This window comes from Ceratotherium simum, chromosome 6, assembly GCF_057802395.1.
Source record: "Ceratotherium simum simum isolate JZ-2026a chromosome 6, ASM5780239v1, whole genome shotgun sequence".
In the NCBI taxonomy this organism is placed as follows: Eukaryota; Metazoa; Chordata; class Mammalia; order Perissodactyla; family Rhinocerotidae; genus Ceratotherium; species Ceratotherium simum.
Window position 1 is genome coordinate 25,056,185 of NC_141905.1, and position 26,336 is coordinate 25,082,520.

Genomic DNA, 26,336 nt, shown 5'->3' on the forward strand with positions numbered 1-26,336 from the left:
ATTTTGCATTGTTCCATGTCTATAGTTCAGACCGTTTATCTCAGTGTGGGACAGTCCAGTTGATTTTTCAGGGGTGGGTATTTCACATCTGTCCAGCAAAGGTAACAATAAAACAAAATAAGGCCATTGGCACCTGGCTGTACCCTAAGCCAGAAACAAAGAGGAAGATAGTGGACAGGCAGAACAGGGACAAATTTGCACTTTTTTGTGGAAAATGGATGACATTTTCAGTGTTAACCACAACATCTTGTTGAATACACTGAGGGCGAAGATGGCCCCATTGGCTCTGGGTTTACAGCTATCATCTCAGAAAGAAACAGACTCTCATTTTCCCAGTGTCTGTGGAGACAGACTCTGTCTCTCCTAGTATCTACGAAGTCCTGGAAAAGGTCTCCAATCCACAAGAACAGAAAGGTCTCTTGTGCCTGCCCTTGGATGATTCACTGTATCCACTGATGTGCATTTCTCTAATGCCTGGTGAGAACTCATGAGATAGGGACCCAGAAATGACCACGGAAAACCCAAAAACGATTTTCTTTAGGTGAGTTAGGTTCTCATGATAAGGTCACAATCCATCCCTCCCTCAAGGCATGGGAAGGGGGCTAGAATCTAAATAGTTCCAATCATTCTAACCATTGGGAACTTCATGTTTGGCTCAGAGCCTGGGCTTGGCCATGAAGCTTATGACTATCTCCTGTGGCCTCTTTTGCCTGCAGAGCACACAACCCTGCCCCTGCTACCCCCTCGCTCCTTCCAAGGAGCCTTATGCAACCTGGTGAGGTTTGAGTTTCAAAGTATGGAGAAAGTCCTCCAAGACTTAATCTTGCATCTTTTGCACAGAGCTTTTAGATGATCTCCTGGTCATAGAGTTTAATTTGGAAAGCAAATTCCTAATACTGGGGATCTGTAATGATGCTGATGCCATAAAAGTAATCAGATTTCAGTGCTGAATATGGACACGTTCAGCAACAATGATTAAATGTTCTACGCACAGCAAGAGCTCCCTTAAGCACTATTACTATCACTGTGACAATCATTTAGAGATTAATAATCACCGTATTTTAGGTCATTTTTCCAAAGCAGTAAGAGGCTCAGAGACTCCGATAGTTTTAATCTCTCAAGAGGGCTCCACATGGTTATTGGTGGGACGCTGCTTTGTTCAGGCCCCAAGGATCTGGGCGTGTGTAGTGAATCAACCTGGTACTTAATTATCCTCTGAGAAAATGAACAATACGCGCTTCCCTGAGATTTCTCCGTTTGCCACAGGCTACCTGTGCCTCATCTCTTGCGTTAGAGCGCACCATGGAGGGCTTACCAGGTAGAGGTGGAGGAGGATTTTGCTCTATTTTGACTTCCCATTGAGAGCTAGTTGGGGACATGATGTGGTGGGGATGTAGCCACAACAATGTTTAGCTCACTGCTTCACCTGATATGGCTCGTTCAGTGGATGCCTTATACCTATGTGTCTTACTTCCATTCCTCCAATCCCTGGTTGTGGGAGTGGTATTTTCCAGAGAAAGAAGACTCTAGAAGGCCAGTGAGTAGGCCTCTGGGGCTGGGTGGCTACTCCAGACCACAGAAAGGCAAGAGTTATGGTATCTCTCAGCTCTAAGGAAAGGCTTAGATAGAAGACTTTAAACATTGTTTTGGTCAGTTGGTGATCTCCATTCACAGCTATAGAAACTACTTAGAGGGGAGGTGGTGCCAACATGGCTGATGGTAATGTTTGGAAAAAGGGACAAAGGCCAGGATTTGGCAGATGTGTGCTTTCCCTTGTAAATGTAGATTCATACCAGAACTTCCAGAGCCACAGAGGTAATTGCACAATAGCGGGTGGTATAGGATCCACCCTTTTTACTCAGATGCAGACAGTCCCAGACCTATTTCATAGACCTGATCCCTTGTTAGGTTCTCAGAGAGCATGCTGGATATCAGTCCCTTCTGTTGTAGGCAGATGACATTTAATTGCAAGTGACAGAGCCTACCTCAAACTAGCCTTGGTAATGACTTGAGGTCCAAGAGGGAACTGGGAATGTCTAGATCGAGAGGTTCAAATTCTCTCATCTGGATTCTGCCTCTCTATCTCTTTTGGGTTTCCTTCTCAGGCAGGCTTTCTCCAGGGCAGATGGTCCTCTAGAGCTCCAGGCTTATGTTTTTTACACCCAGATCTCAGAAGGAGAAAGATGCTCTCTCTCATTCAGTTTCTGAAAAATGTCTCTGATAGGCCTTACCTCAGAGCTCCATAGAGCTGGGGGTTTCTCCACTGGCCAGCCTGGCTCAGGCCACTCGGGTAGAAGGAGAGGTGGGGGCCTTTGATTGACACCCAACCCATCCACAGGGCTGTCGCTGAGAAAGAGACGTAGAGGAAACCAAAGAGTGCTAGAAACAGAGGTCCATGCGGCTCCTCTGTACTGTGTCTCCAAATTATTGAAGTGAGCAGCCTTTGGATCAGACACTCTCGGGTTTGAATATCGACCCCATCACTTACCAACCATGTCTCCTCGGGAAGCTGGTTAAGCTCACTGAGCCTCAGTTTCCTTACCTGGTGAGTGGGAACAATGATGTACCTGTATCCAAGGGTAAATGGTAGAAATCTGAAGAAAATGAAGAACTCAACACAGTGCCTAGCAGATAATAAGGGCTCAATAAATATTGGCAATTATGATAATCTGGCAACTCTAGAAATCACCAAGAAAGACAGAGTGGGCATCTTTGTTGTTTTTCTAGTCCGTTTTTGAACCAGAAGGAAGTTGTTCCACACATTTCAAAAGATCAGTCTCACCCACAGAACTGAAAATGTCTGCTTATTCTTTCCCTGAACTGTCAGAGCCAACTCTGGGAAACTAAGACCGTGGGTTCCTCTGCTGAGTTACTAAGAGAGAAAAGATTGAAGGGAAAGGAAAGCTGGGCTCAGGCATTGTGCCTGTCCTCGAATCATTGACCCTGAGCTCCTCTGAGGGGTCCTCCTCCAACCCCTGGGCTACCTGATCCACCACAACCCCTTCCTGCATTCCTCCACATGTGGCCCCCGTATAGATGTAATTAACAGAATTTTTCTTTCCATTGTCTTCTGTGGTAGTTTAAGAGGTTGATCAATATGTCGAGATAGTCTCTCTCCTCCTTGAGCAGCGCTCTCTGACCTTTTTCATAGCCTATGCACAGCCTGTGGGGGAGGCACAGCTTTGCTTTTACCATCGAGGAAGACTTTCAGACGGACGCCAGTCTGTGGCTATTGTTCTACAGTGTGGTGGCCGAGAGGGCACACTCTGCAGCCAAACTGCCTGGGTTCAGATTCCAAGCCTGCTGCTTGCTGTGTGAACTTGGGTCAATTTCTTAACTTTTGGATGACCTCATAGAGTGGTTATGAAGGTTAGATGAGTTAATATACATGAAGCACTTAGAACTGTGGGGTGTGTGGCAAGCACTGTAAAAAAGCACTGTGAAACTATTAGCCGTTCCTATTACTGTGATCATAAACTCTTAGAATTTACATCATTGGTTCTCCTTGAGAGAGAGGTGGGAGAGGGAAGAGATCAATCAATTGACAATGATGGGCTGAACCACCCTGTGGGCTGTTAGGCCACCGTGGGGAGACTGAAAGAGGCAGAACACTGACTTCTTGTCTGCAAGATGCAGTTAGGAACACAAGAGTCAAATAGCAATCTAAAGCGACATTACGAAAGATGTCTTAAGACACTCGGATCAATTACCAATGAGTGGCTGCAGGGTAGAGCCATGAGGAGAAGTCACTCTGTATGGCAGGTGGCTGGAACCACTTTAAGGAGGAGGTGGGGATTGAGTCAGGCTTTGAAGAGAGGGAAATATTTGGATAGATGGGCAGGGCTTTCCAGCTGAGTAATAGCATAAATGTAGATATAGTTAATAAGTTTGGCTGTGATGAAAGTTCCAAGAGTTTATGTAGAAGAATAGTGGTAGGTGAGGCTGGAACTTCAGCGGGTGCTGAAGATGGAAGGAGAGCGTTTGGATATACCATTTAGTTGGCAGGGAGCCTTTGGATGGGGAAGTGACCTGCTGACAGTAGCGTTCAAGGAGCTGTACCCCAGTGGGGGAGAACAGGGTGAAGTTTAGTGGGAAGAGTACAGAGGAGGAGACCAGTTCCCTCAGTACGTATTCATAGAGGCCCTACTATGTGCCAGGGACTCACTGCTCCCGGGATCCAGACAGACAAGGCCCCTGCTCTCAGGGCACTGAAAATTTAATGAGTTCTAATTGATCCACTCAGGGAACACCAGTGGATTTTGACATTATTAGGTATAAGGTTGTTAGGGAACAGGATATTCATATGGTCTCAGAGCCTCACTACGCAGATGACATATTAGTTACAAAGGGAAATGGGCTCCTTCCAGTGGCAAAATTTGGTATTCCCACCTTAATCAAGTGACTGGACCTAGTGTAATTGAGTTGGTATTTCCTGATGTGATGCCATCCTAGCCAGATATTTTTTTTTTTTAAAGCCATGTCTTTTTTTTTTTTAATGCTTTTTTTTTTGTTTTTTGAGGAAGATGGGCCCTCAGCTAACATCTGTTGCCAATCTTCCTCTTTTCTTCTTTTTTCTCCCCAAAGCCCCAGCACATAGTTGTATATCCTAGTTGTAGGTACTTCTAGTTCTTCTATGTGGGATACCACCTCAGCATGGCTTGATGAGCAGTGAGTAGGTCCGCACCCAGGATCCGAACCGGTTAACCCCGGGCTGCAGAAACGGAACGCTCGAACTTAACCGCTACGCCACCAGGCTGGCCCTCTAGCCAGATATTCTTTTTTTTTTTTTTAAAGATTTTATTTATTTATTTTTTCCCCCCAAAGCCCCAGTAGATAGTTGCGTGTCACAGCTGCACATCCCTCCAGTTGCTGTATGTGGGACGCGGCCTCAGCATGGCCGGAGAAACAGTGCGTCGGTGCGAGCCCAGGATCCGAACCCAGGTCGCCAGCAGTGGAGCGCGCTCACTTAACCACCAAGCCACGGGGCCGGCCCAGCCAGATATTCTTAACAGAAGTATTTACACAGGATATAATCATGGGGGAACCATCAGACAAATCCAAAATATGGGACATTCTATAAGACAGCTGACCTGGGTGCGCAGAAAAGTAAATGTCATTAAAAACAAACAAAAAAGGGCAGGGGGTGTGGATTGTAGGCTAAAGGAGAATAAAGCAGGGATTGGCAAATTATATAGCCCACGGGTAATCCAGCCCACTGCCTGTTTTTGTAAATAAAGTTTTATTGGAACACAGCCATCCCTATTCCTTTACATGTTCTCTAAGGCTGCTCTCATGATACAGTGGTGGAGTTGAGTAATTGCAACAGACTCTATGCCCTACAAAGCCTGAAATGTTTACTATCTGTCCTTTACAGAAAGAGTTTCCTGACCCCTGGATTAAAGCAGCATCATAACTAAATGCAATGCATGAACCTCGATTAGTTCCTGGATCAGGGTGAAGAAATTAAAACACCAGTAAACATAATTTCAGGGCGACTGGAGACATTTAAGTAAGGAGTGCTCATTAGATGACATCACGGAATTCGTGTCCACTTTCTTAGGCGTGACAATTGTGTGTGATTGTGTTGCACAGTGTCCTTCTTAGGTGTTGAATGCTGAAGTATTTAGGGAGATGTGTCATGATGTCTACAATGTACTTGTAAATGGTTCAGCCAAAAAAAGAGAAAGAATAGAAAAAGAGAAAATAAAAGAGAAAGAATAGAGATAAAGCAAATATGGTAAAATGTTGATCAGTCAATCTAGGTGAAGGGCACACAAGCGTTCATTGCACTGTTCTTTCAATATTTCTGTAGAGTTAAAAATTTTAAAAATAAAAGTTAGTTAAAAAAATCTAAACACAATTGGAGGGGTTCATTTAGGGATCACTTTCAGGAGCCCAGATGTGATCTTCCTATAGGCTCTGACCTTCCGGGGCCTTCCCTTCGGATGGAGAAGACATTGAGGGGTTAGCCGCCTCTCCCCTAAAGGGGCGCCATCAATCTGGAAGGCAGCCCCACCAGGGTCTTATGTAACTTGGGGCTTTTGCTTGTTGTCTCTTTTGCACAGTAATTCCATCAAGCTGGTGAATCTGCTCTCCATATTTATCAGCACGTGGCTAACGGCAGCCGGGTTCATCCATTTGGTAAGTGATCTTGCAGATGCTTCAGTTCTGGGTTTTCTTGAACAAGCCCTTCTCTGAGTCATTTTATTACCTGAAATTTTTCTGGACGAAACTTCAGTCCAGCTGTAGAATGTAGGAAAAGGAGAAGCAACTGCACAATTGTCTGGGTTTCCAACCCTTGTACCCCAAACTAGTTCCAAATGGTGAGTAATGTTTGCACTGTTATTCTGTGTTTCAGCTCACGGGTATTGCAGCGGGGGCTTTGGTAGATTTTCCATTCTGTCTGCAATAACCCCAGTAAGTCACAAGATGGCAGTGCTTCCTCAGCAAATGCCTGAAACAGCCTGGAGACAAGGTGGGAAGATTGACCCACATCTCTTAGTAAACAACAAATTCAGATCTCTCAATTTCTCTCCACCTCCCCCTTACAAAAAGCCACCTTTGAAAGCCACCTTTGATTCTTTTGTCTGATTGCTTGTCAAGTTATTTTGTATCTCAAAAATATTAATTCTTTTGAATTAATGACTCTTTGAAAGCCTTATATTATTAAGTCAAGCTGTTCTTGCCTCCCCAAGGCAGACTTTCTTCCTGCTTTTAGGAACACAGCTATTGTAGGAAGCACGTTTCATACAAATGCAAACTCTTACAACTGGAAGGAGCCTCATCTAACCCTGAAGCTTTGAGTAAAGTTGCCCTTCCCCTGCCGAGCCTTTATCTGCATAAGGCATAGAAGGACTCATTTAGTTACCTGTCACTGGGATTTATGTAATTAAAAAAGGAAGATGGCCTGGGATGGAAACCGTGGTGCTCATTCAGTCACTAGATCTAATGGCTCCCCACCCACCCCTTTATGCTAGTGGGATTCTTGGCTGAAATCACTCTTAGATAATCACCCTAATTCTGCCACGTGCCAAAATCACAGATGTGGAGGGGTGAGTTGTATTCACCAGGCCAGTGACCCCACCTGGTACTTCACCTGGTGAAGTACCTTCTGCTTCACCAGGAAACCTCCATAAAAATGGCACATTGAGGACAAGGTGTGAAAGAGGCCAGGTCCTGGAAACTTTCTGCAGAGGCAGAGCTGGAGGCCTGCAGGCTGGCCACCCACATGGGCCATGCTGGTGGATCACAGGCATTGGCCATCCGCTGTATCGTAGGGCTGGGATCTGGGGTAGACCTGGAGATCCAGCCCCCGTCTCTCCCTCTCTCCTGAGAGTATCCAAAGTACCTCTCCTACCTACCTCACAGCTTTGTTGGCAGATCAAATATGATGAGAGGAAAGGAAGTGTTCTGTAAAGTCTAAAGCAGAGATGGGCAGACTACAACCCTAGGGCTGAAGCGCCTCAAATGCACCACGCACGTTTCTTTAAGGATTGCCTCTGGCTGATTTCATGCTACAACTGCAGAGTTGAGTTGGTGCTACAGAGATCAGACACTGCATGGACCACAAAGCTGAAAATATTGACTATCTTGCCTTTTACAGAAAAAGCTTGCTGGCCCTCAGTCTAAAGGTTGTGCAAATGCAAATTGTTCTCATGAGCTCACTTTTCGTGCTCCCAGGGAAATTCCTGCAGGTCGTTGTTGACATTCTGCAAAGCAGGGAGAGCAGAGTCTGACTCCAGGAGGTGCTGTTTGGGGTTCGGGCGTAAGATCTGAAGGAGCGAGGCCCACCGGGCATCTCCTTGGTCAAAATGATGAAAGGCGGAGGCCTTCTGTGGGAGGGTCTAGAATTTCTTTGGGACCCTGTGAACTAGGCCCTCAGAGACAGAGCAGGAACTCACAGAGAAAGGGCAGGGCAGGGCTCTCTGGCCCTTCCGTGAAGAGAGGGCTGTAAAACATGGTTAGAGGCAATGCCCTAAAATTCAGCTGGCCTCAAAACTTGCAAAATGAGAAGAAAAACGGAGGAGGGGTATTTCCTTCCATTCCTTCCCCTTTCTGTCCCAGTCAGCTCCGCAGGCTTGTTTGGGTTACGCCCACTCAACTTCTCTGTTACCTGCTCGGAGGTTATGACCCATCACTTATAGAAGTCAGCCCAGGCAGCAAATGCCTGGTGTTGAAGGGGCTGCACATTCGGAGATTTTGTGTTCCTGGTTTATTGTGTGTATATAACATTTTCTTTTTCCTCCCCCGTTTCCTTGCTTTAGGTGGAGAATTCAGGGGACCCATGGGAAAATTTCCAAAACAACCAGGCTCTTACATACTGGGAATGTGTCTATTTACTCATGGTCACAATGTCCACTGTTGGTTATGGGGACGTTTATGCAAAAACCACGCTCGGGCGCCTCTTCATGGTCTTCTTCATCCTCGGGGGACTGGTAAAAACTCTTTATTATGCCATTGATTTTATGGTCATTAATATTTTCTATTATCCATTTCCTGAAAGCTCTGTATTTTGATACTGTGTTTCTGCATTAGAAGCAAGTGATTGCCTCAGTGTTACAACCAGGCTAAGTAAATCCAAACGCGATGGTGGCTTTTGTGCATATTTCTTTAGTGTATTAAACGTGTTTCCCAGAGACCCAGGCACGTTGCCCTCGTCAGGGACATTTAGCCAGGAGCAAACCTAGTTGTCTTAGAAAGTGATGCTGACTTATTATGTGAGAGTGTCTGTCCCTTAGTAAAGTAATTCGGCATCTGATATTCTGCAAGGACAGTGGCTGTCACCTGACCCAGTAGATGCTGTCGATACTCTGTAGACAGTTTGCGGTTTCAAGAGCTCCACCAGCCCCTGCACAGTCCTCCCCAAACTTCCAACAAACACTGTGGCTGGGGCCTGCCCTCAAGAGTAGGGTCCCCACATCAGAGGACGGAAAGCCTACTGGTCTCGTCCAGGGGGACATCACCACATGAGCCAAGTACGGTTTTGTAAAGAGCCAATGAACTCCATCATGCGGTGACACGGGAGATATATTTCCTCCCCCTCTGTAAGTCAGAAAGTTTCGCTATTTGCTTTTCTGGTCCAGGCAGATCATCACAGTCGGTTATGATGTAATTTTCAAGGGGGATTTCTAGCAACACATTGGCAGTTGCTGCATTTGATCTTTCAAAGTAGCTCATTTTAAGTTTAGATTTTTGCTGTGTATGAGGTAAGTGATTAAAATCCTACTTCACACACAGCTTTCGCACATGTACACTGCACACACATTTATGCTATGCATACACATCTCTCTGTTTTGTATGCATATGACGTATACATATACAAATGTATATAAATGTCTGTGTGCGTGTCCATTGACACAAGCATCTCCACAGCATCTGTGAGGTCCCTGCAGCTAATGAGACCCATTTATCCAGCCACAAGCACAATGTTTGTTGGACAAAACATGGCAGATTTGTGTTTCTTCTTGCTATCCTTTCCTCCCGTGTGGTTTCCTAAATTTACCTTTTGTGCTTTTTAGTGATTTTTTTTTAAATGGAAAAGTTTAATATTTTTTAAATCTTCTTTAGGTGTTTATTGTCTTTAATCGCTCGTAAAGGCGTTGACTCTCCTTTGGGTTTTAACTAGAAAGAAAGGCGTCCTCTTGCCCTGACGTGTGTGCGTGCGTGTGTGTGTGTAATTGCACCAGCATGCACCCTCTTCCCTTATTTCTCTTCAGGAAGAAGAACTAGATGTCAACTTATTTATTTCTGTCTCCCTCGTAGTTTTCTCAACTGTGATTTTTTTTTTTAGTTGTCTAGGTTGGCCAATGTTTGTTTTGTCCTGTGTATTTTCAGGATCTGGACCTTTTTGTGCTTTAATTTTTTATAATCCAACATATTAACATAACCTTCGCAGTTCTAATCCTCTCGTGTTTTCAGATCTTAGTATCCCCCCTTCTGAAAAGGTCTCCCCCCTTTCTCTGGCCTGTCTTTTTAGTCTCTCTTCTGTCTCCTATCTTCTCCTCAGGCCATGTTTGCCAGCTACGTCCCTGAAATCATAGAGTTAATAGGAAACCGCAAGAAATACGGGGGCTCCTATAGTGCGGTTAGTGGAAGAAAGTAAGTATGCCAAGGGGTTTTGCTGCCTTCGCTGCGGTAGAATCCTCTCTGCATGCCATTTTTTTTTTGGCTCTTGTTTCTTTGTTTCATGCATGTAGGCAATGTTTGCCCGCTACGTGCCAGAAATTGCTGCTCTCATCCTGAATCGGAATAAATTCGGCGGGACTTTTAACAAACATGGAGGCAGAAAGTAAGTCAGTCGCACCAGAAAAGATGTGGTTGAGTGACTTTCAAGAGTCCCTATGGGGATGATACCTGAATCCTGCCCTTCTCCCGCCCCGCCTGGGGGCTTCTGTGAGGGAAGGGCCACATTCTGCCTGGGGTGTGAGGTCAGAGGTTACCCAGGAAGTTGTCACACATGGACCAACTACTTAGGCCTGATCCCATTCACAACTTTCTTCCCCACCCGTCTTTCCAAGAGACATAATGGATTTATCCTTGAAGGGGTCCATATATCACTGGGCCTGTATTTTCTGTTCTGATCCCTAACAAGTAAACCAAGCTCAATTGTTCTTCACACCAACTGGCTTAGTGATTACATTCTCATCCCTCAGACTAATGTGACGCCATCCTTTCGGTTTTTTTGTGCAGCAATAACATGGGCTCCTACTTCAGCAGGGAAGTCCTGGGGACGGTAAGATCAAGGTCATCTTGCCTCCTGTAAGGCATTGTGCACAGGAAACCAGTTCTCTTTAGCCACGAGACACCGAGCTTGTCCTCAAAGGGCCTCATTAGTCAGTTGAAATTCCTTGTGGGCAAGAAATATCATATTTATAGGATGTCAGGGCACTACAGGCTCTTCCTGATGGGTCTTTTGTTTGGCTTCCCATACACAAATGCTTTCTTCTTGGGGACTATTTCAATCTGTGCTCAGACCACTTTATCAATATCAATATCAATATCAATATCAATATCAATATCAATGTATGGGTCCATTATTAGCCAAAAGTTTACTCCTAAGTGAATGGCAGGCCCTGAGTCTGTCCTCTCTGCCAGAGCACCGTCTCCAGAGGAGAGTGTTGAGGGAGGCAGGGCTGCCAGCAACCATTCTTGAGTTTTTTTTTTAAAGCTCATTCTTGTACGCTCAGCTTTGGTTTTGTTTTTGAGGTTTTTGTTTTTTGATTTTGAGTTTTGTTTTTGTTTTAACTTCCATAGAGTAAGATGTACACATCTTTCATGTACAGCTCGAGGAGTAGGTACCAATGTGCACACTCAGTAACTACCACCCAGATCAAGATGTAGACTGTCTTCATCACTCACGCCTCTTCCCAGTCACGGAAGGGCCTATCAGGGAACTAGTTTTTTTTTTCCTATTTATTTTCAATTCTTGAGTATTCATTCTTGAATAGCCTATTTTGATTTTTAAGAGAAAGTCAAACAGTAGCACCACATCTCCCTCCATCACTGCTTCCTCCTTGCCTGACAGTCATGTTGGATGGAGCGGACCTCCCCTCCTGTTGGTGATTCCAGGGCGTCCTGAGCTCAGGTGTCCAGTCCTCCGTTCAGAAAATGAGGAGGTGGAAAAAAAGGCTCATTTTCTTGAACTACCCACAGGACACCAGTTTCCTTTCAAAGGAACAAAGGACAGTGGCCGAGAGGAGGCCAGTTGGCGTCTTTTCCATGGAGGCAGCACATTCCTCCACCTTCCCTCTAATGGAGCCCTCCTCTTCCTATTATCTTAACAGCCCTGGATCAGATTAAAACCAAGCTGTTCTGATTTCTGGGCCATTGGTTGGATCCAAAAGGCCAAATAAGTCCAGAGATTCTCATTGGTCATTTGTTCCATGCCAAGAGGAAAACAGCTTCTCTGTTCATTTGCCTTTAAGGTGTGGACAGGTCGCCATAAAGCAGAAGGCATTCCGAGGGCTGGGGCTCTTTATGGTCTGCCCACCCTCTGTCTCAGCCAGCATTCCCTTATCACTGCCCCTGAAAAAGTCAATAAAATCAATTGCCCTGGAGTCTATATTGAAAATATTTCTTGACTCTCATTCCAGGTAAATTTTTTTCCCCAAAATACTTTCCCTGGTGAAATGCGGGTGGGCCTGTGGCTGGCGGCTCTTGTTGACGGGTGACCCAGAGGAGGTCCCCAGACCAACGCTCGCTCAGGGCCCCTGGTCTGATTCAGTCATCTTTTTGCCTTGACACGTCCACTCAAACCCCCGTGGGCTAACGACTTCAGATCACAGACTTCTCGCAGCTTTTGTTCTGGCGCCTTCTCTGTAATCTTTTTTCACCGCTTTTAGCCTGGTTTTTTCTCTCTCTTTTTTTCTTCTCCCTTTATGAAAATGCACACTTTGCTTTTAATATTCTCTTTGGGTCTCCAGTGTCCCCTGACCCTGCGGACAGAGAGTCGGTTCTGTCATCAACACTGGGACTGTTCGCTTTACTTTACGCATTGTTTCCTGGTTCAAAAGCTAATTACTAAGTAGTTTAAAGAAGCCCTTTGGTCACTTAGATCTTTCATCAGAAAATATAAGCTTGGGAAAGGAACGGTAATAAAGGGCCATTAGCTGCCTTTGTTTGATGTTGTTTTTCCAGTCAGTAGAACAAGATTGATGAAATGTTATGTTTGGCCAAAATTTGAGTTTTCATTTGGAATTCAGTGTTGAGAGAATGGGCTGTCAGAATCAATAAGTTTTCTTTCGCTTGGGATATGGGCATGTGGTAGTAATTAGCAATATAAGGTCTTTAGTTGAGCAACCAAGCATGGATTCTGGCAGCAAACATAATGAGAAACTACAGTTGTTCTATTTCTAACGTCAAAAAGTTTCCAGATAAAATTAAATGCATTTGCAAAAGGAAAGCAGCTAAACTTTGTTGAAAGATAGAATTCAGACTCTTAAAATAGCGTGCTGCGCCCTGTGTTTTTGTGTATGCATAAATGTATGTGCTGTGCTCGTGGACACACATACATATACGCTTCTCCTTAGGATTTAATCGAGTGAATGTCCAGAAAGTAATTAAAACATATACAGAGTTAAGGGATTTGTTTATGTGTGCATATTTTACTCAGAAATCACCTCTCTAACAATGCATTAACTTGTCAGAGAACTCAAGGTAACTCTTGACCCAAAGCTGTGGAGACACAACACTTTGAAATTCAAAGATTATTTAAAGTAAGGAAAATTTAGGCAGAGAAACTCAGAGTTTTGTTTATGCAACACCCAATATCAGGATATTGGGGAATATGAAGATTTCATTGGCACCTGATTTTCAGCTTTAATCTGTATGTTTGGCATAATCTAAACACTTTAGTAGCATTCCCAGAATATCTTCACCATCAGCATGGTACCAAGGGCCTACGGTGGCTTGCTCCAATGCTCTCACCAATATTCCTCACCTGACCTCTCACAGGACGTCCAGAGCCAGCAGTGGATGTGGGAACATATACATGTGTATGAGTGTCAGCTGTTCTCTAATTTATCCTATTATGATATATTAGGCTTCTAAGAGTAGGGACTTAGGTGTCAACAACCAAGAGTTCGATGAGTGGCCGAGGCAGGCAGTATCTCCGACTGGGAGGTCTTGGGGACAATTAGTCTCTTGGGCTGAGTCCCCAGATCTTATTCAAAAGAGTAGCCCTCCTGCAGCCCAGCCTGCCTCCTGAGGCCACTCCCTCCTCCTCCTTCCCTTCATGTAAGGTCAAAGCAGCTCAGAGGTGGGGTGAGGCTCCCATGGCCTTTGGGATCCCAGCTTGCTCTCCTTCCTCCCACGGCCCCCACCATTTCCCCCAGAGGTTTCCTCTCTGCGTGTGACTCAGCCCACTACTGGTTAGTTTATGAGAACTGACAAGATCATGGTTCAGGGTCACATGGCTAAGGGCCATGGAAAATAATCGGCCACAGGGAGGAATCCATCTGCTGTAACCCCCTTGTTAGAGGCGGTCAGGCTGGCGAGCCATCCAGACCTCGTATTTCCCATGATGGGCTTCTGGGGCCTGAAACTGAGGCCATCCTAGGCCAGGTGTTTGGGACGGGAGAATGGGATGGGTATGGATGCTTCTACTGATTCTTGGTAGCCAAATGCTGAGAGGACTCAGAGAGAGGAATGAATAACAGAGGACAAGGAGTAGGCAAAGAGGAACAGGAGAGTGAATGTAATTAACTTGGAGGAAAGGTGCTGGCTGGATAAGTAAGCTGGGCCCCACTTCTGGTTGGGGGAATTGTTGTCACAGACTAAGCTGGCTTTAGCTCCAATTCAGGAAAGCCATCTGTGAAACTTAAGTGCTATGGCTTCTCTTAGAACTCTTCTTTATATAGACAGAGGAGTGCCACAAACTTCCAGTAATGAGAACGTGAATCCATACAGCCCGAAGCCCTCGGACAGTAATAATACCTGCAAACACTTGCATATTTCTTAATCCTCACAGCAAACCTGTGAGGGAGGTATTATCATCATCTCCATGTGGAATGGGTGAGGAAACTGAGGAGCAGAACGGTTAAGTGACTTGCCTGACATCACACAGCTGGTAAAGGGTAGATCTGGGATTTGAACCCACGGCCAGTCTGCTCCACTGGGTCATGCTGCCTCTCTAGATCATCTCTTGAGATCCCTTTCTGCTCTAAACTCAATGCTCCTAGCATATGTTTTCCTCCACCTCTACCCGTAAGTGGGGCCAGGATACTGTGCCCATGATGGAGAGGAAGAGAAAGGCATGAGTATCATTGTCTCCTCCTTTTGCTCACCTGTTGCCTCTAACGATCCTGGCCCCGGAGTCAAGGAGGCAGGGAGGGGACTAAACCATTTTGTCCTTTATTTATCTCATTTGGTTAGACTAGAAATGTGTTTACCTCTTGAACACTTGTAGCAATGAAAGGCTCTCAAGGATGGACAGATGGACCATTGCCCAAAATGAGATGTGTGCCTTATTTTTGGGTTTTAACATTTTCAACCCTTTCCTGGCTCCATCCTTTTCGGGGAGTTCATTTCCTAGGTTACCAGCCCTGGTGGACTATAGTGACCTCCCAACTTGGACTCCCTCACGGGCAGAGCTTCCCTGCATACCATCTTTAGAAGAGCATTCTCTGCCCTGGCAGACCTATCCAACTGTTCCCTTCCATTGCTCAGCTGGTCTGCAGCACAGCTCAGAGCTTCCCTGATGGTGGTTTCTTAACTGTTGGTGAGAATTAGAGTGGCCGGAGCCTCTTCTGGAAAGTCCTGTGCAGGGTACACTCTCTGGGTTTGTTTCCTAGCTTTGAGTTGGACTATTAACCCTCAGCAGGCTGCATCCTCCTGGAGGGAGTTAGGGCAATCTGCCTTCAATCCCTGGTGTATCCTCAGGCTTGTAAGAAGGACCTTAAAGCCACGGAGGTGGGCAGAATTTATCTTGCTTTTCCACTTAAAAATGAAAACAGAGTGCTTTAATATGTTCTTTTATATAAATGCTCATATTTTAAAGAGTATTCAGTAATTTAGAACAAAATTTCGAGAACTAAGAGTTGCTAGGCACAGTTAGTTACCTGCCTCACTATGCATTCCTGTTATTATCTCCATTGGTTCATTCATTCAGCCCATGGACATTCACTGAGTATCTCTGTGCCAGGCACAGTGCTGGGCTGTGTTGGTGCTGGGGATTCGGTGGTGAGCAAGCTACCCATGGAACCTGTCCTCGTGGAGGTACAATCTCCAGGAGGTGACAGGCAATGAGCAAGGGTATAACTAAGGAAAATACAATTACAAATTTTAACACGTGCAGCAAAAATGACAACAAAAAAATCTAAGATTTTCGTTATAGACCAAAACAGGGATTATTTACCCTCGGTAAAGTGGTCCTAGGAGGTGATACTCGGAGGAAGGGAAGCTACAGCCTATTCAGTGGCTACTTAACCCAGCTTTTGTTACCTTATACGCTGAGGGGAGCTAACACCCTAGGTTTTAAAATTTGGATTACGTGAACCCCTCTTGCAACCATCAGTCCTTAGTTCTGCCTCCATGGGACTAAGTCTTAAAATCTGATTTCTCTCTCGGGCTCTAGTTTGCCCGAACGGTACTCCCCACTTACCTGGCGGGAGAGGGCATCCTGTGTACCTTTCCTGGTTCCTTCTCATTGGGCCCTTATTTTACTCTGTGTCTTTCCTCTTATCAGAAATAGACGCTTCGTCTCCCTCCACATCCTTGCTTCCTTTCTGAGACGCTTTCTGGTCCCTCCTGCCTGGCTGTCTTGTATCAGTATGAAATTCCACTCCGTTTTCTCCATCACACTCAGGTTTTACCCACCATGCTTCTAGGTCATTTTTTTTTTTTTTTAGAGAATTGGAATTTTAAGTGATTTGATGAACATGGATCATTTCTTTACAAAGACTCATTTACTCTTTCCCCCATAGTCCACCCCACCTAAAAGAGAACTAACATGAGTCATGCCTTCATCTCCATCCGTTCCACGTGTGTTTATTGAGTGCTTGCTACACGCCAGGCACTGAGGAGAGATGTATTTCTACACCCCATAAAAATCTCCCAATACGCCACATCTCTTTTGAGCTTCGCGTTATATTATTTGGCCACCAGAGTGGTTGGGGAGTTCAAACCTCCCCTGTTGGCTCCCAGAGGTGACAGTCTTCCTACAACAACATTTCCATCTCTACTTTTTTTGAGGAGGCCTGACCCTCGCGCTTGGGAGTGGGATGCCGGGTTAATTCACGTGGCGTTGTCTTGGGCTGAGTGCCTTGGGCCTCCTTTCCTTTCCCGTCTACGTGTAGCTTGGGCAACACTCACTCTCCCTTCTTCACGGCCTCCCGGGAAAGACTGCTCCTGTGAGGGGTGTTCCCTCTAAGACGTCATTTACAATTTCTGTATCACAGACATCACTCTGGTTGAAATGTGACCGAAGCTCCGTGTTTTATATAAACTTTGATGCCTCTACAAGTAAGCTGTTGAGCCCTCTTGTTGCGTGGCCCTTGTGCTCCCCAACCTGAACTCCCCAGCAATGTCTTCAGATTCCTGGATTTTAAAAGCCATAAATTAGCAAATCATCAACATATCACCAGGAAGGATCATCTGGTAGCCATTCTAGTCAGACGGAAACACAGGCCCCAATAACTGATCTTCACAAAGATATGAAGAACTGTAGACAGACAGATACAGTAAATAGGAAGACAAACAGATAATTCAAGTTGACAGACCATCTTGGACGGATTAGGCATTCTGCTTTGATTAGCATTAAACTTTTGAGGAAGGAAAAAAAAATGAGATTGCCCTAATACTCTGGAAAAATGACCCCTTGACTACTTCTGAAATTCAGTGCTGAGGGGCAGATACCAAAAGCAAGTGTCATTAGATGCTGTATCATATAACGTGATATGCCAGGTATTCCTTTCCGGTGAGAGGGGTCTTGGTGGGTGTGGATGTGGGCGCTTCTTTCTCTGCATCTGCTTTGGATTCTTGTAAGCCACATCTTCAGTCCCTTTCAAACTTGAAGCTCTATTTAAAGAGACTTGGATGCATATTAAATCAATTTCCTGATAATACTAATGGAATGAAGGCTTGTTCCCCACCCTCAACACTTTCCTGCTGTCTCCCTTCCCTTATACACACTTATCAAAATGTTCCAGCTATTGTTCTGAAAACAAGAATAGAAATGTAGGTGGGAGATGAACTGTGCACCTAAAAAAATAAAAAGTCATATTCAAGCCTAGACTTTTGCCTTCAAATATTCTTTCTTCCACTAAAAAAAAAAAACCTCTGAATATGACTTTTCTAATTATAATCCCGGAAGATTCTTTCTGCTCAATGTCACGTTTGATTGGGTGAATCCCTGCTGGGTAGATTCCGAATCTAAAGAATAAACCAAACCGTCCAAGACTAAGTTGTACCATGTTCACTCTTCCTACCGTGGCATTCGTCCTGATAGAAGTCTTTCCAGAGCTGTGCAAAGCAGTTCCTAGCAGATTTGAGGTTCATCCCAATGATGCTGCCATCACACATTGAAAATACACCAGGAAACTTTCTAACAGGCCAAGTCCAGTGTCTCTTTTTATTAAAATAACTATAGAGGCTGATACAATGTGAAGCTTATGGAAACCTGATTCTGTGGCTCTCAGGGTTGGAGCCTCCACAGCTAGTACTGGTGTCGCATAATAATGGCGTGCTTCCACCCCCAAAACCACAGCAACTGCTCCAAATGTGGGTACCAGTTGTCAGTAAAAGCAGTCTTATCTCTCCGTTGTATACTTTCTCGAAAAGAGGACATGGAGGCGGTATAGAGATAGATGCATGCTCATCTCTGTGAGAGGTTTTATGGCCTTAGCCACCGACCCCAAAGGCAAATCTCAGCTAGTATACAGAACAGATTTAGGAAAGCGCCCATCCCAGCATATTTTCTCAACTAAAGATTATTTGAGCCCCTGCCATGTTCCAGGCACTGTGCTAGGTGCTGTGGTTAAAAGGATGAGCAAGAAACTGTGTTTCTTGCTCTCTAGGAGCTTACCCGAGACTTTGACCAACCAGAGACATCCAAGGAGCCAGTGGCAGCTAAACAGAAGCTTGATTACTAGGAGCATTGTCCCAGTGAAATGCTCTTTTGGCAGGAATTTTGTTCAGTAAAATCATGAAGGTATGAAACAATCATGAAGGCTGTAAGCATTTTAGAAGGAATGCTCCTAAAAACATTTGGTAGTTCACATTGTCAAATGCACCCACTGGAGTACTTTTGGGGAAAGATAACAGCAGTGTGACTTGCACACCTGAAAACCTATGGATCTCATGGTGGACCCAGTAAATGAGAGGTGCAGAGAGATTGGGAGGGTGGGGAGCTGCTGATGCTACCCTGAGTTCTGTTCCTTTCCAAACCTTACAAACATCCCTCTGTGGCATATGATGCCTCAGCAAGCCTGGAACCTGTGGACTCCTCCCAGTTCTTGTGTGTGTAACAGATGCTGGAGGCCTGCTGAGGCCTTTGCAAGTGTGTTGGGTCTACTCAGAGTGGGTGGCTAGCAGCACAAGCTAGCTGGGGTAACACCCTTGGGTGGGGCTGGGGAACAACGCCAGGATGTGTCAACTTGATTGTCATTATGGGAGGGTCAATCCCAACAGCATGTGCTCTAGGTCCCAGATGCATGATTTACCAGGGGTGTTAGGAAGGAAGGTGGAGCTCAATTTGCAAATCAAAGCTACATGCCTTTCTTTTCCATGGCAAAATTAAGACCCATTTCTTTGCTTGGGACTCATTCTCCCTCTATTCCACCCTCATCCCCAAAGGGAGTGGCTGACCTTTGCCTTAATCTTCTCTTCTCTTGGTCCCTCCTGTTCAAAAGCAGCATTACCATGTGGAGACAAGCAAATCTGCTTTGATCTGATTAGAGGAAAGTGCTGTTCAGTACCCCAGTTACTCTGTAAGAGCAGAAAACTATCTAGGATTAGAAGCATCAGGTCAAGGAAAGATTGGCTTACTTAAAATTGACCAAAGGCCACCAAGCCTGCAGTAATGGGATGAATAAAATGCAGAGGAACGAAGCTGTGGGGGAGAGACATAAGGAAGAACCATGCAATTTGTGAGAGCTCAGCAGTTATGGAATTGCTTGTTTAAGAAGGCTGTATATTGGGGCCGGCCCCGTGGCTTGGCGGTTCGGTGTGCGTGCTCAGCTACTGGCAGCCTGGGTTCAGATCCTGGGCGTGCACTGGCGCACCGCTTGGCCGGCCATGCTGAGGCGGCGTCCCACACACAGCAACTAGCAGGATGTGCAACTACGACATACAGCTATCTACTGGGGCTTTGGGGAGAAAAAGGGAAAAAAAGGAGGAGGATTGGTAAAAAAAAAAAAAAAAGAAGGCTGTATACCTTTCCCAGGAAGGAAGGAAAGAAAGAAGGAAGAGAGAAAAAGAAACCAAAATGGTGGTGATAATATCTGCATACTGGGTTATTGTGAGAATTAAATGAGAAACTAAAGGTAAACAAATCCAGTTAGAGTTCTTTGGTTACAGGCATCAGAAACTGATTCTTGCTGACTTAAGCAGAAAAAGAATTTTTTTTTTTGAAGGTTAGAGTACCTTATGGAATTCAGAGGAAAGCTAAAGAGCAAAATCCCAGAAAAGACAGGGATGAGCCAGAGAAGCAGCTCTGGGATCCAGCAAGCAGAAACTCAGAGGCAGTCGATACAGGGTTTTGCCATCAGGATGGAATCAGCTCCCACCGTGAACTTAGTGTCTCTCCATTCAAGCCTGAAAAGCACTGATTGGCTTAGCTTGGGCAGGGAACCTTGATTAAAGGTCCCAGGACTGTGTCTGATTGGGAAGAGGTGGTTCCCCAAATTAAAAATGAGGTGCTCTTGACAGAAGGGAAGGTGTGTGCTGGACAGGCAGAAACAACCAATGTCTCCTACATTGAGATTCTCAGAATTTAGTTTTAAGACTTGGCCTGGGACTCCTTTTAGGCAAGAAGCTGCAAAAGATGAGTGATCATTCCTCATGGGCGTGGTCTAATTATGGAGATGTAATTGTGATTTGGGATGGTGGAGGTGCAGACACACATCCCTCTGGGGTGGTTTAGATCCTGACTGTTTGCATATGATAAGATGTACCCGCTTCGTGCAGAAAGTTCTGGTCTGGTCAGGACATCCCAGTATTCTCTGTTGGGGTGGCCCAGTAGTCTCTCCTCTGACCTTGGGGCTCTGTCATACAGAGGTGCCTTTGCTGCACTCTTGGGGTCTATTTGCTCAGCCTTCTGTCTCCATTTAGGGAAAGGGCAAAACAGCCTGTCTCCCACCGAACAGCTCTATTGACAGCTGGGTAAGATGGTTACTTTGCTCTCTTCCTCACTAGGAGGGAGAAGGCATTTCCTTCCATTGTGATAGCAAAGTACTAGATATTACCCTGGGTAAGAAATTGTCTTATCTCCAACCTCCTTGGACTTTTTTTTGTTTGCTTGCTTTTGTGTTTTCATTTGTTTTAGCAGGAAATGGTTAAAGCCGGGGTTTGGGATTGTAGGCACCATATGTGCTTGCAATTGTTTTATTTTTATTTTTGTCATCCTCATGTGTACTGTTCTCCCATAAACTTAAAATATGGTAGTATATCCAAGGTGGCAGAATCAGCCAATGATCAGACAGGCTTGCTGTTAACTGTTAAATTTCTTCTCCACTAACCATGGTATAGGGTGTCCAAGCTAAGCACGCTTCACCAACCAGTCTAGTGCTCAACAGATAGTTTTTAAAAGCCCAGCAAGTTCCAGGGTCCTGAGCTATGCCTCAGGGTGCGGTGGAAGGACGGGGCCCAAACAGCCTGGATTTGCCTTTGTTTGCTGAAGATGACCTCCCCAATGTGGAAGTCCTTTGGGACAGGCTCTCAGTACAGGAGGAAATGGGAAGGCCTGAGCTGGATTAGTCTTCCTCCTCTGGGGTGGTACTTTGAGTACTGATCACTGTGTGATTTGGGTGGTGGGTCTCCTGCCTCCCCCACTGCTTTCTATATGATAAAACACTGCTAAATTCCCTTGACAAATCCTTCTTAAAATTCATTCCCGTCTAGTCAGTGGCTACCAATGGTGGGAGTCATTGGGGAGGAGGTGGGATGAGGAAAGCATGATTAGAAGGCTCAGCAGAAAGACAGAAGAGATTCTAGCATATGTATCTGATATAAATATTACAGTTTTACAGAGACATCTAGATCAATATATGCCACATTTCATCTACCTCTTTGACAAAGTGAGCACAATGTATTCAGGGAAAGCTGTATAGGATTTTCAATTTACTCTGTATGATTTATTGTGACAGGATAGCTATGGGTTTCTTAAGTTCTTTATATTTGTTCCAGTAGAAATGGATATAGTATCTTTAAAAATAAACAGCGTGGAGCTGTGCATTTTACATTGTCTTCCTAGAATGAGGCTCTGCTAAAGAGAGAGCTAAGGCCCGCCTGCCCTTGTGGGACCTGATGCAGTTGGATTTGCTCAGTCTTCACTCTTTAGCTTTTCGGAGGGGTGCCAGTTGTGGGAAGAGTAAACAGGGAACTGAGTTAGGAGGCTATTGCAGACGTCTAGACAAGGTAGGATGAAGGCGTGAGCTAATGTGAGGGCAGAGAACTGGAACCATGTGGGAGGATTCATCAGTGTCTGTGGGTGCAGCCCAGTCAGTCTGGGCCTCTTCATTTTATAGTGCCTAGCCCCAGGTCACACAGGACTAGACCCCCAAGTCACATGGGACTGGAGCCCCAGGTCACACAGGACTGGCCCCCGAGTCTCCTGACTCCCAGCCCAGGCTCCTTTCAGCGGAACCCGCTGCTGCCTCTATTTAGAAGGCATCACATTGCAGGGGCAGGTCTGCCCTCGCTCTGGCATTCACCTTGCACTGAGTCTCTGGACCTCAGTTTCCACATCAGAATAATGCAGGCACTAGACTAAACATTCGCCAAGGGTCATTCTGATAAATGTGAGAACACGGAAGGGACATTCTGATAAATGTGAGAACCCGGAAGGGAGCATATCACTGTCACAGCTCCCTTTTTCAAAGGCTACTGGCTCTAAGAAACACTACCTGAGTATTTTAAAAGTGTGTAGATTTTAGTTCTCATTGAGCTAAACCCAACCTCAGTGGATCTGTGGATGCCTCATTCCCTGGAGTCTTGAAAAGCTTTATCTGGCGGCCTCCTCTCTGTCCTCCTCTTATGCTTCCTGCCGTAAGTCACTTCTCCTGAGTTGTCCATTCTGAAAGGCACCAGTGAGATTGAGCTCTAAAACTGAGGTTCCCACTCAACCAGGGCATTCCAGCTTTCCTGGTCCATCTCCAAGAAGGGAGTAGAGTGATTGAGGAGGATGTGCAGGATTTCATTTTGGAAGTAGAGATGGTTAATAATGGGAGAGGTACATCAATATATATTTAGTGAAGATGCATCCATGAAATAAGCAATTGGCAGTTTTCTGGTGAGCCCTGATAGAGTTCATAGTAGTTAAGCATTATTCTTGCTCTGATTAAGTCACACTTAGCCACTTGATGCTATGCTTGCTCCATGACCCACTAGTGTTACCTACCCCTAATTCAATCCAGCCCATGTTTATGGAGCCCTTACCCCAAACCAGGCATGCTTGCTTACACTAGATGAGTTATGCATTTCCACAAAATGCCATCTGCTACTATTTTGGCATTTAAGATGCTTCTTTGTGCATTTGAGATGGATCTTTTAATCCAAGCCCTTAACATTGGTTTATCTCAAGAAAGACTTGTTGACAGTACTAGACAAACTTTAAAAACCAAGAGGTCCATAAGATCAGAAACAGTTATTGATTTAGGTTTATTGGCCATCTTCACAAACCAGGTGGCCAAGCCTTCTAGAAATCAGTCATTAAGTCTGCCAGTAGTCTAAAAAATTCAAATTCAGAGCCACAGATGGGAACAGTGTTAGCTACCTTCATAGCTTAACTTTACTAATTATTCTCCAGTGTAAATAGATCATTTAGATTTCTGTTATCCTCGGGATCCTTGGGCTGGTGAGGAAGTCCTGAGCTGGATATGGCATATAATATCTAAAATGGACATTTGCATCACATTGCAGCCCCTTGGCTTGCCAAATTGTGTGGCTTAAGTTGAAAACTTGGTTTAGAGTTTCTGCTGTCACTCAGCCTTTGCTGTCTTGAGCCCTCTGGCCCAGCTGACCAGGTGCAGTCAGAATCTAGTGATACTGCAATGCTGTGATGCTTTAAGTGAAGTCCATCTCTGTCCACCCCAGTCCCCAGGCTAAGCCTCTCTCCTGGCCCAGTGAGGATCCCTTCGACAGCCCATCCACCGGATGTCCAAGAGAACCTCTTGTTGACCCAGCCCTGCCTGTCATTAAGGAGCAGAAGCTGAAATACTCAAGCCCCTGCTCTCTCTACTTCATCACCTTCGTCTTAGTAAAAATTAGAGTCAGCAACCTGGATCACATCCTGGGCAAGTCACTTTTACTTGCTGTGGGATGTCAGGCATGTGACTTAAGGAAATTGAGGTTTAGAGAAGTTATCTGAAAAGATGCAGATAGCAGGAACATAATGTTGTTTGAGAATTAGGTGAGATTCCAGGGGTCACAGAGCACTTTATGTCTGTTACATACTGATTTACAGATATCACATGAATCCTACCATTTAATAATGCTTACCATGGGCCAGACCCTTCACTAGGCCCTCACATGTATTATCTATTTAAATAAATCCTCAAGATAACCTCATGAATCAGATACTAGCTCCAGCCCCTCAGAGACTCTGACTTTATAGTTGTGAAATGCAGAATTGATACCTTGCCCAATGCTATTTAGTTATTTAGTGTCTGAGCTGAGCTAACGCGGGACTATCAAAGTTTGAATCTTACACAGTAGATTTGTAGGTGTCATGGAACTCGACAGAGATAATTTTGGATGAGGATCTTTTTGGCATTCTTTAAATCATGCACCGTGAACAACCATGACGCTGCTTCCAAGGAAGACATGCCATGCTCTCAGTCTTAGAATATTTTCAAGCACTAGGGATACAAGAAATTCTGCTTCTCTTCTCCCCGCAATAGCATCCTTCCCAAAACCACTGCCCCTGGAACTTTCAAAAGTCCTGAGGATATTTCTGGAAAATAAATTTTCCCCTTTCACCATCCATCCCTCAGACTTCTGCACGGCCCTCGGCACTCTGTCAGACATGGGCTGGTGGGAGCAGATCTTCCGAATGCAGATGCTGAGTTAGAGAGGCGGCTTCTCCCTATCCATCAATTCTAACTGCATTCAAACATCTTCAATATGTGGGCTACTTGCTACCTTGCACTGTATGGAAAACAAAATGGAGGGAAATGATTATTGGCACAAAAGTGGGAAGCCGTAAATCTTCGAATCAGATATAGGACAGATTGGAACAATATGGGTTCTCCAAGGGTGCCATGATAATGTACCTAATAACTCTCCTGGGGCAAAAAGGCAATCTGCTTTCAATCAATCCTGCTTTTTCTGAGCAAAAATACCAATTATGTTGAAGGAAGATTTTTTTTCTCCCTTTTTGATAAAGACTGCTTTCCACCCCAGAAATCATGCTGTAGCTAAAAGATATATATTTTCAATTGTCTGGAATGGTATTGGACAGCTAGCACCAAATGAGAAAAGTCAATCTTTTTTTTCTCCTCTCTCCTGCCAGCATTTGTCTACTTCTTAAGAGAAGTGAAAGCTAATTAAAGGCTTAGGGATAATATTGATTGCATTGGAATATATTTTATATGTACCCAGCACATTTTCAACTAAGAGAACCCTGACTCTTTCTAAGGCTGAATAAATCAGCTGGCTGAGCCTTTGATTCAAGGGTGGGAGGGTGAACTCATCTCCTTCCCTTTCACTTCTCACACATCTGTCCTAGAGATGAATGATCTCAGAAGAGGAAGAGGGAATGCTGGCAGATGTTCATTCAGTTCTTTGCGTACAGGATAGGAAGGATGGATGTTCAGGCATTTCCCCGGACCTATCATTGATTTGAGTCCAGCTTGAATAATAACCAGGCTTATGCTGGTATAGAATTTTGAGCTTTGCAATGCCTGATGCAGGAGGCTGGCTGGTGGTATTAACCTCTCAGCTCCTTCATCTATTGAATGGGGATAAGTCACTTCCCCAGGATTACACACATCCTTGGTGGCAGAGCACAGAACCAAATCTGGCTTACTTTCACATACAGGTGACGGGAAGAGCCCCGACCACACATCTGTCCTGTGGAGGGGCCCATATGTTGGGTTCATGCTGGCTTTACTCTCAATCATGGAAGTTTGTGGGCAGAAAGTGTTAGAATTGCCCCCAGCACACTGTCGTTTGTGGAGAGGTCAAATCGGGAGGGAGATCCTGTTTCTTGGTCACTTTCTGAACACACTTGGCAAATTCAGAATCAGAAATCTTATTCAGAACATGCAAATTCATTTGCAGCCTGTTTTGTCCATATAAATGCACATGTGCCACAAGAAACATTTTAAGTTATGACATGATAAAAATGTGTATAATCCAAATGTTAATTACCATCGTGTATGCTGACATACTGTGTGTTTCAGAAGGAATTTAGTCATATGGGTTTTGGGCATAACATTTGAGTGGGTGACCAAGGGATCTCGCTCAACCTAGCTGGAACTGGCTAGAGAGCAAAGTGATCATGTTAAAACGTCTCTTCTGAGGTAGGCCATTGACATTCTTCCTTCCCTGTGATGGCCTCCGCTTGCCCGATCGCTAAGGCAGCACCGTAACAATAACAGTCCATAATGGTGATATTATTAACTGCATTGTGCATATTATTGATTTACTCTTTGTTCTGCATCATTATCCTTTCGCCAATG

The 26,336-nt window shown here is 44.9% G+C and overlaps 1 protein-coding gene across 2 annotated transcripts in view; it reads left to right on the plus strand.

Moving 5' to 3' along the window:
• KCNMA1 (potassium calcium-activated channel subfamily M alpha 1) overlaps positions 1-26,336 on the plus strand; it is a 711,162-nt gene that overhangs the window by 485,429 nt on the left and 199,397 nt on the right. For both annotated transcript variants that reach the window (XM_004426905.3, XM_087431991.1), the window contains exons 7-9: positions 6,066-6,141; positions 8,265-8,435; positions 10,007-10,098. In XM_004426905.3, coding sequence (XP_004426962.1) covers positions 6,066-6,141; positions 8,265-8,435; positions 10,007-10,098 — 339 coding nt within the window. The remainder of the gene's footprint in view (positions 1-6,065; positions 6,142-8,264; positions 8,436-10,006; positions 10,099-26,336) is intronic.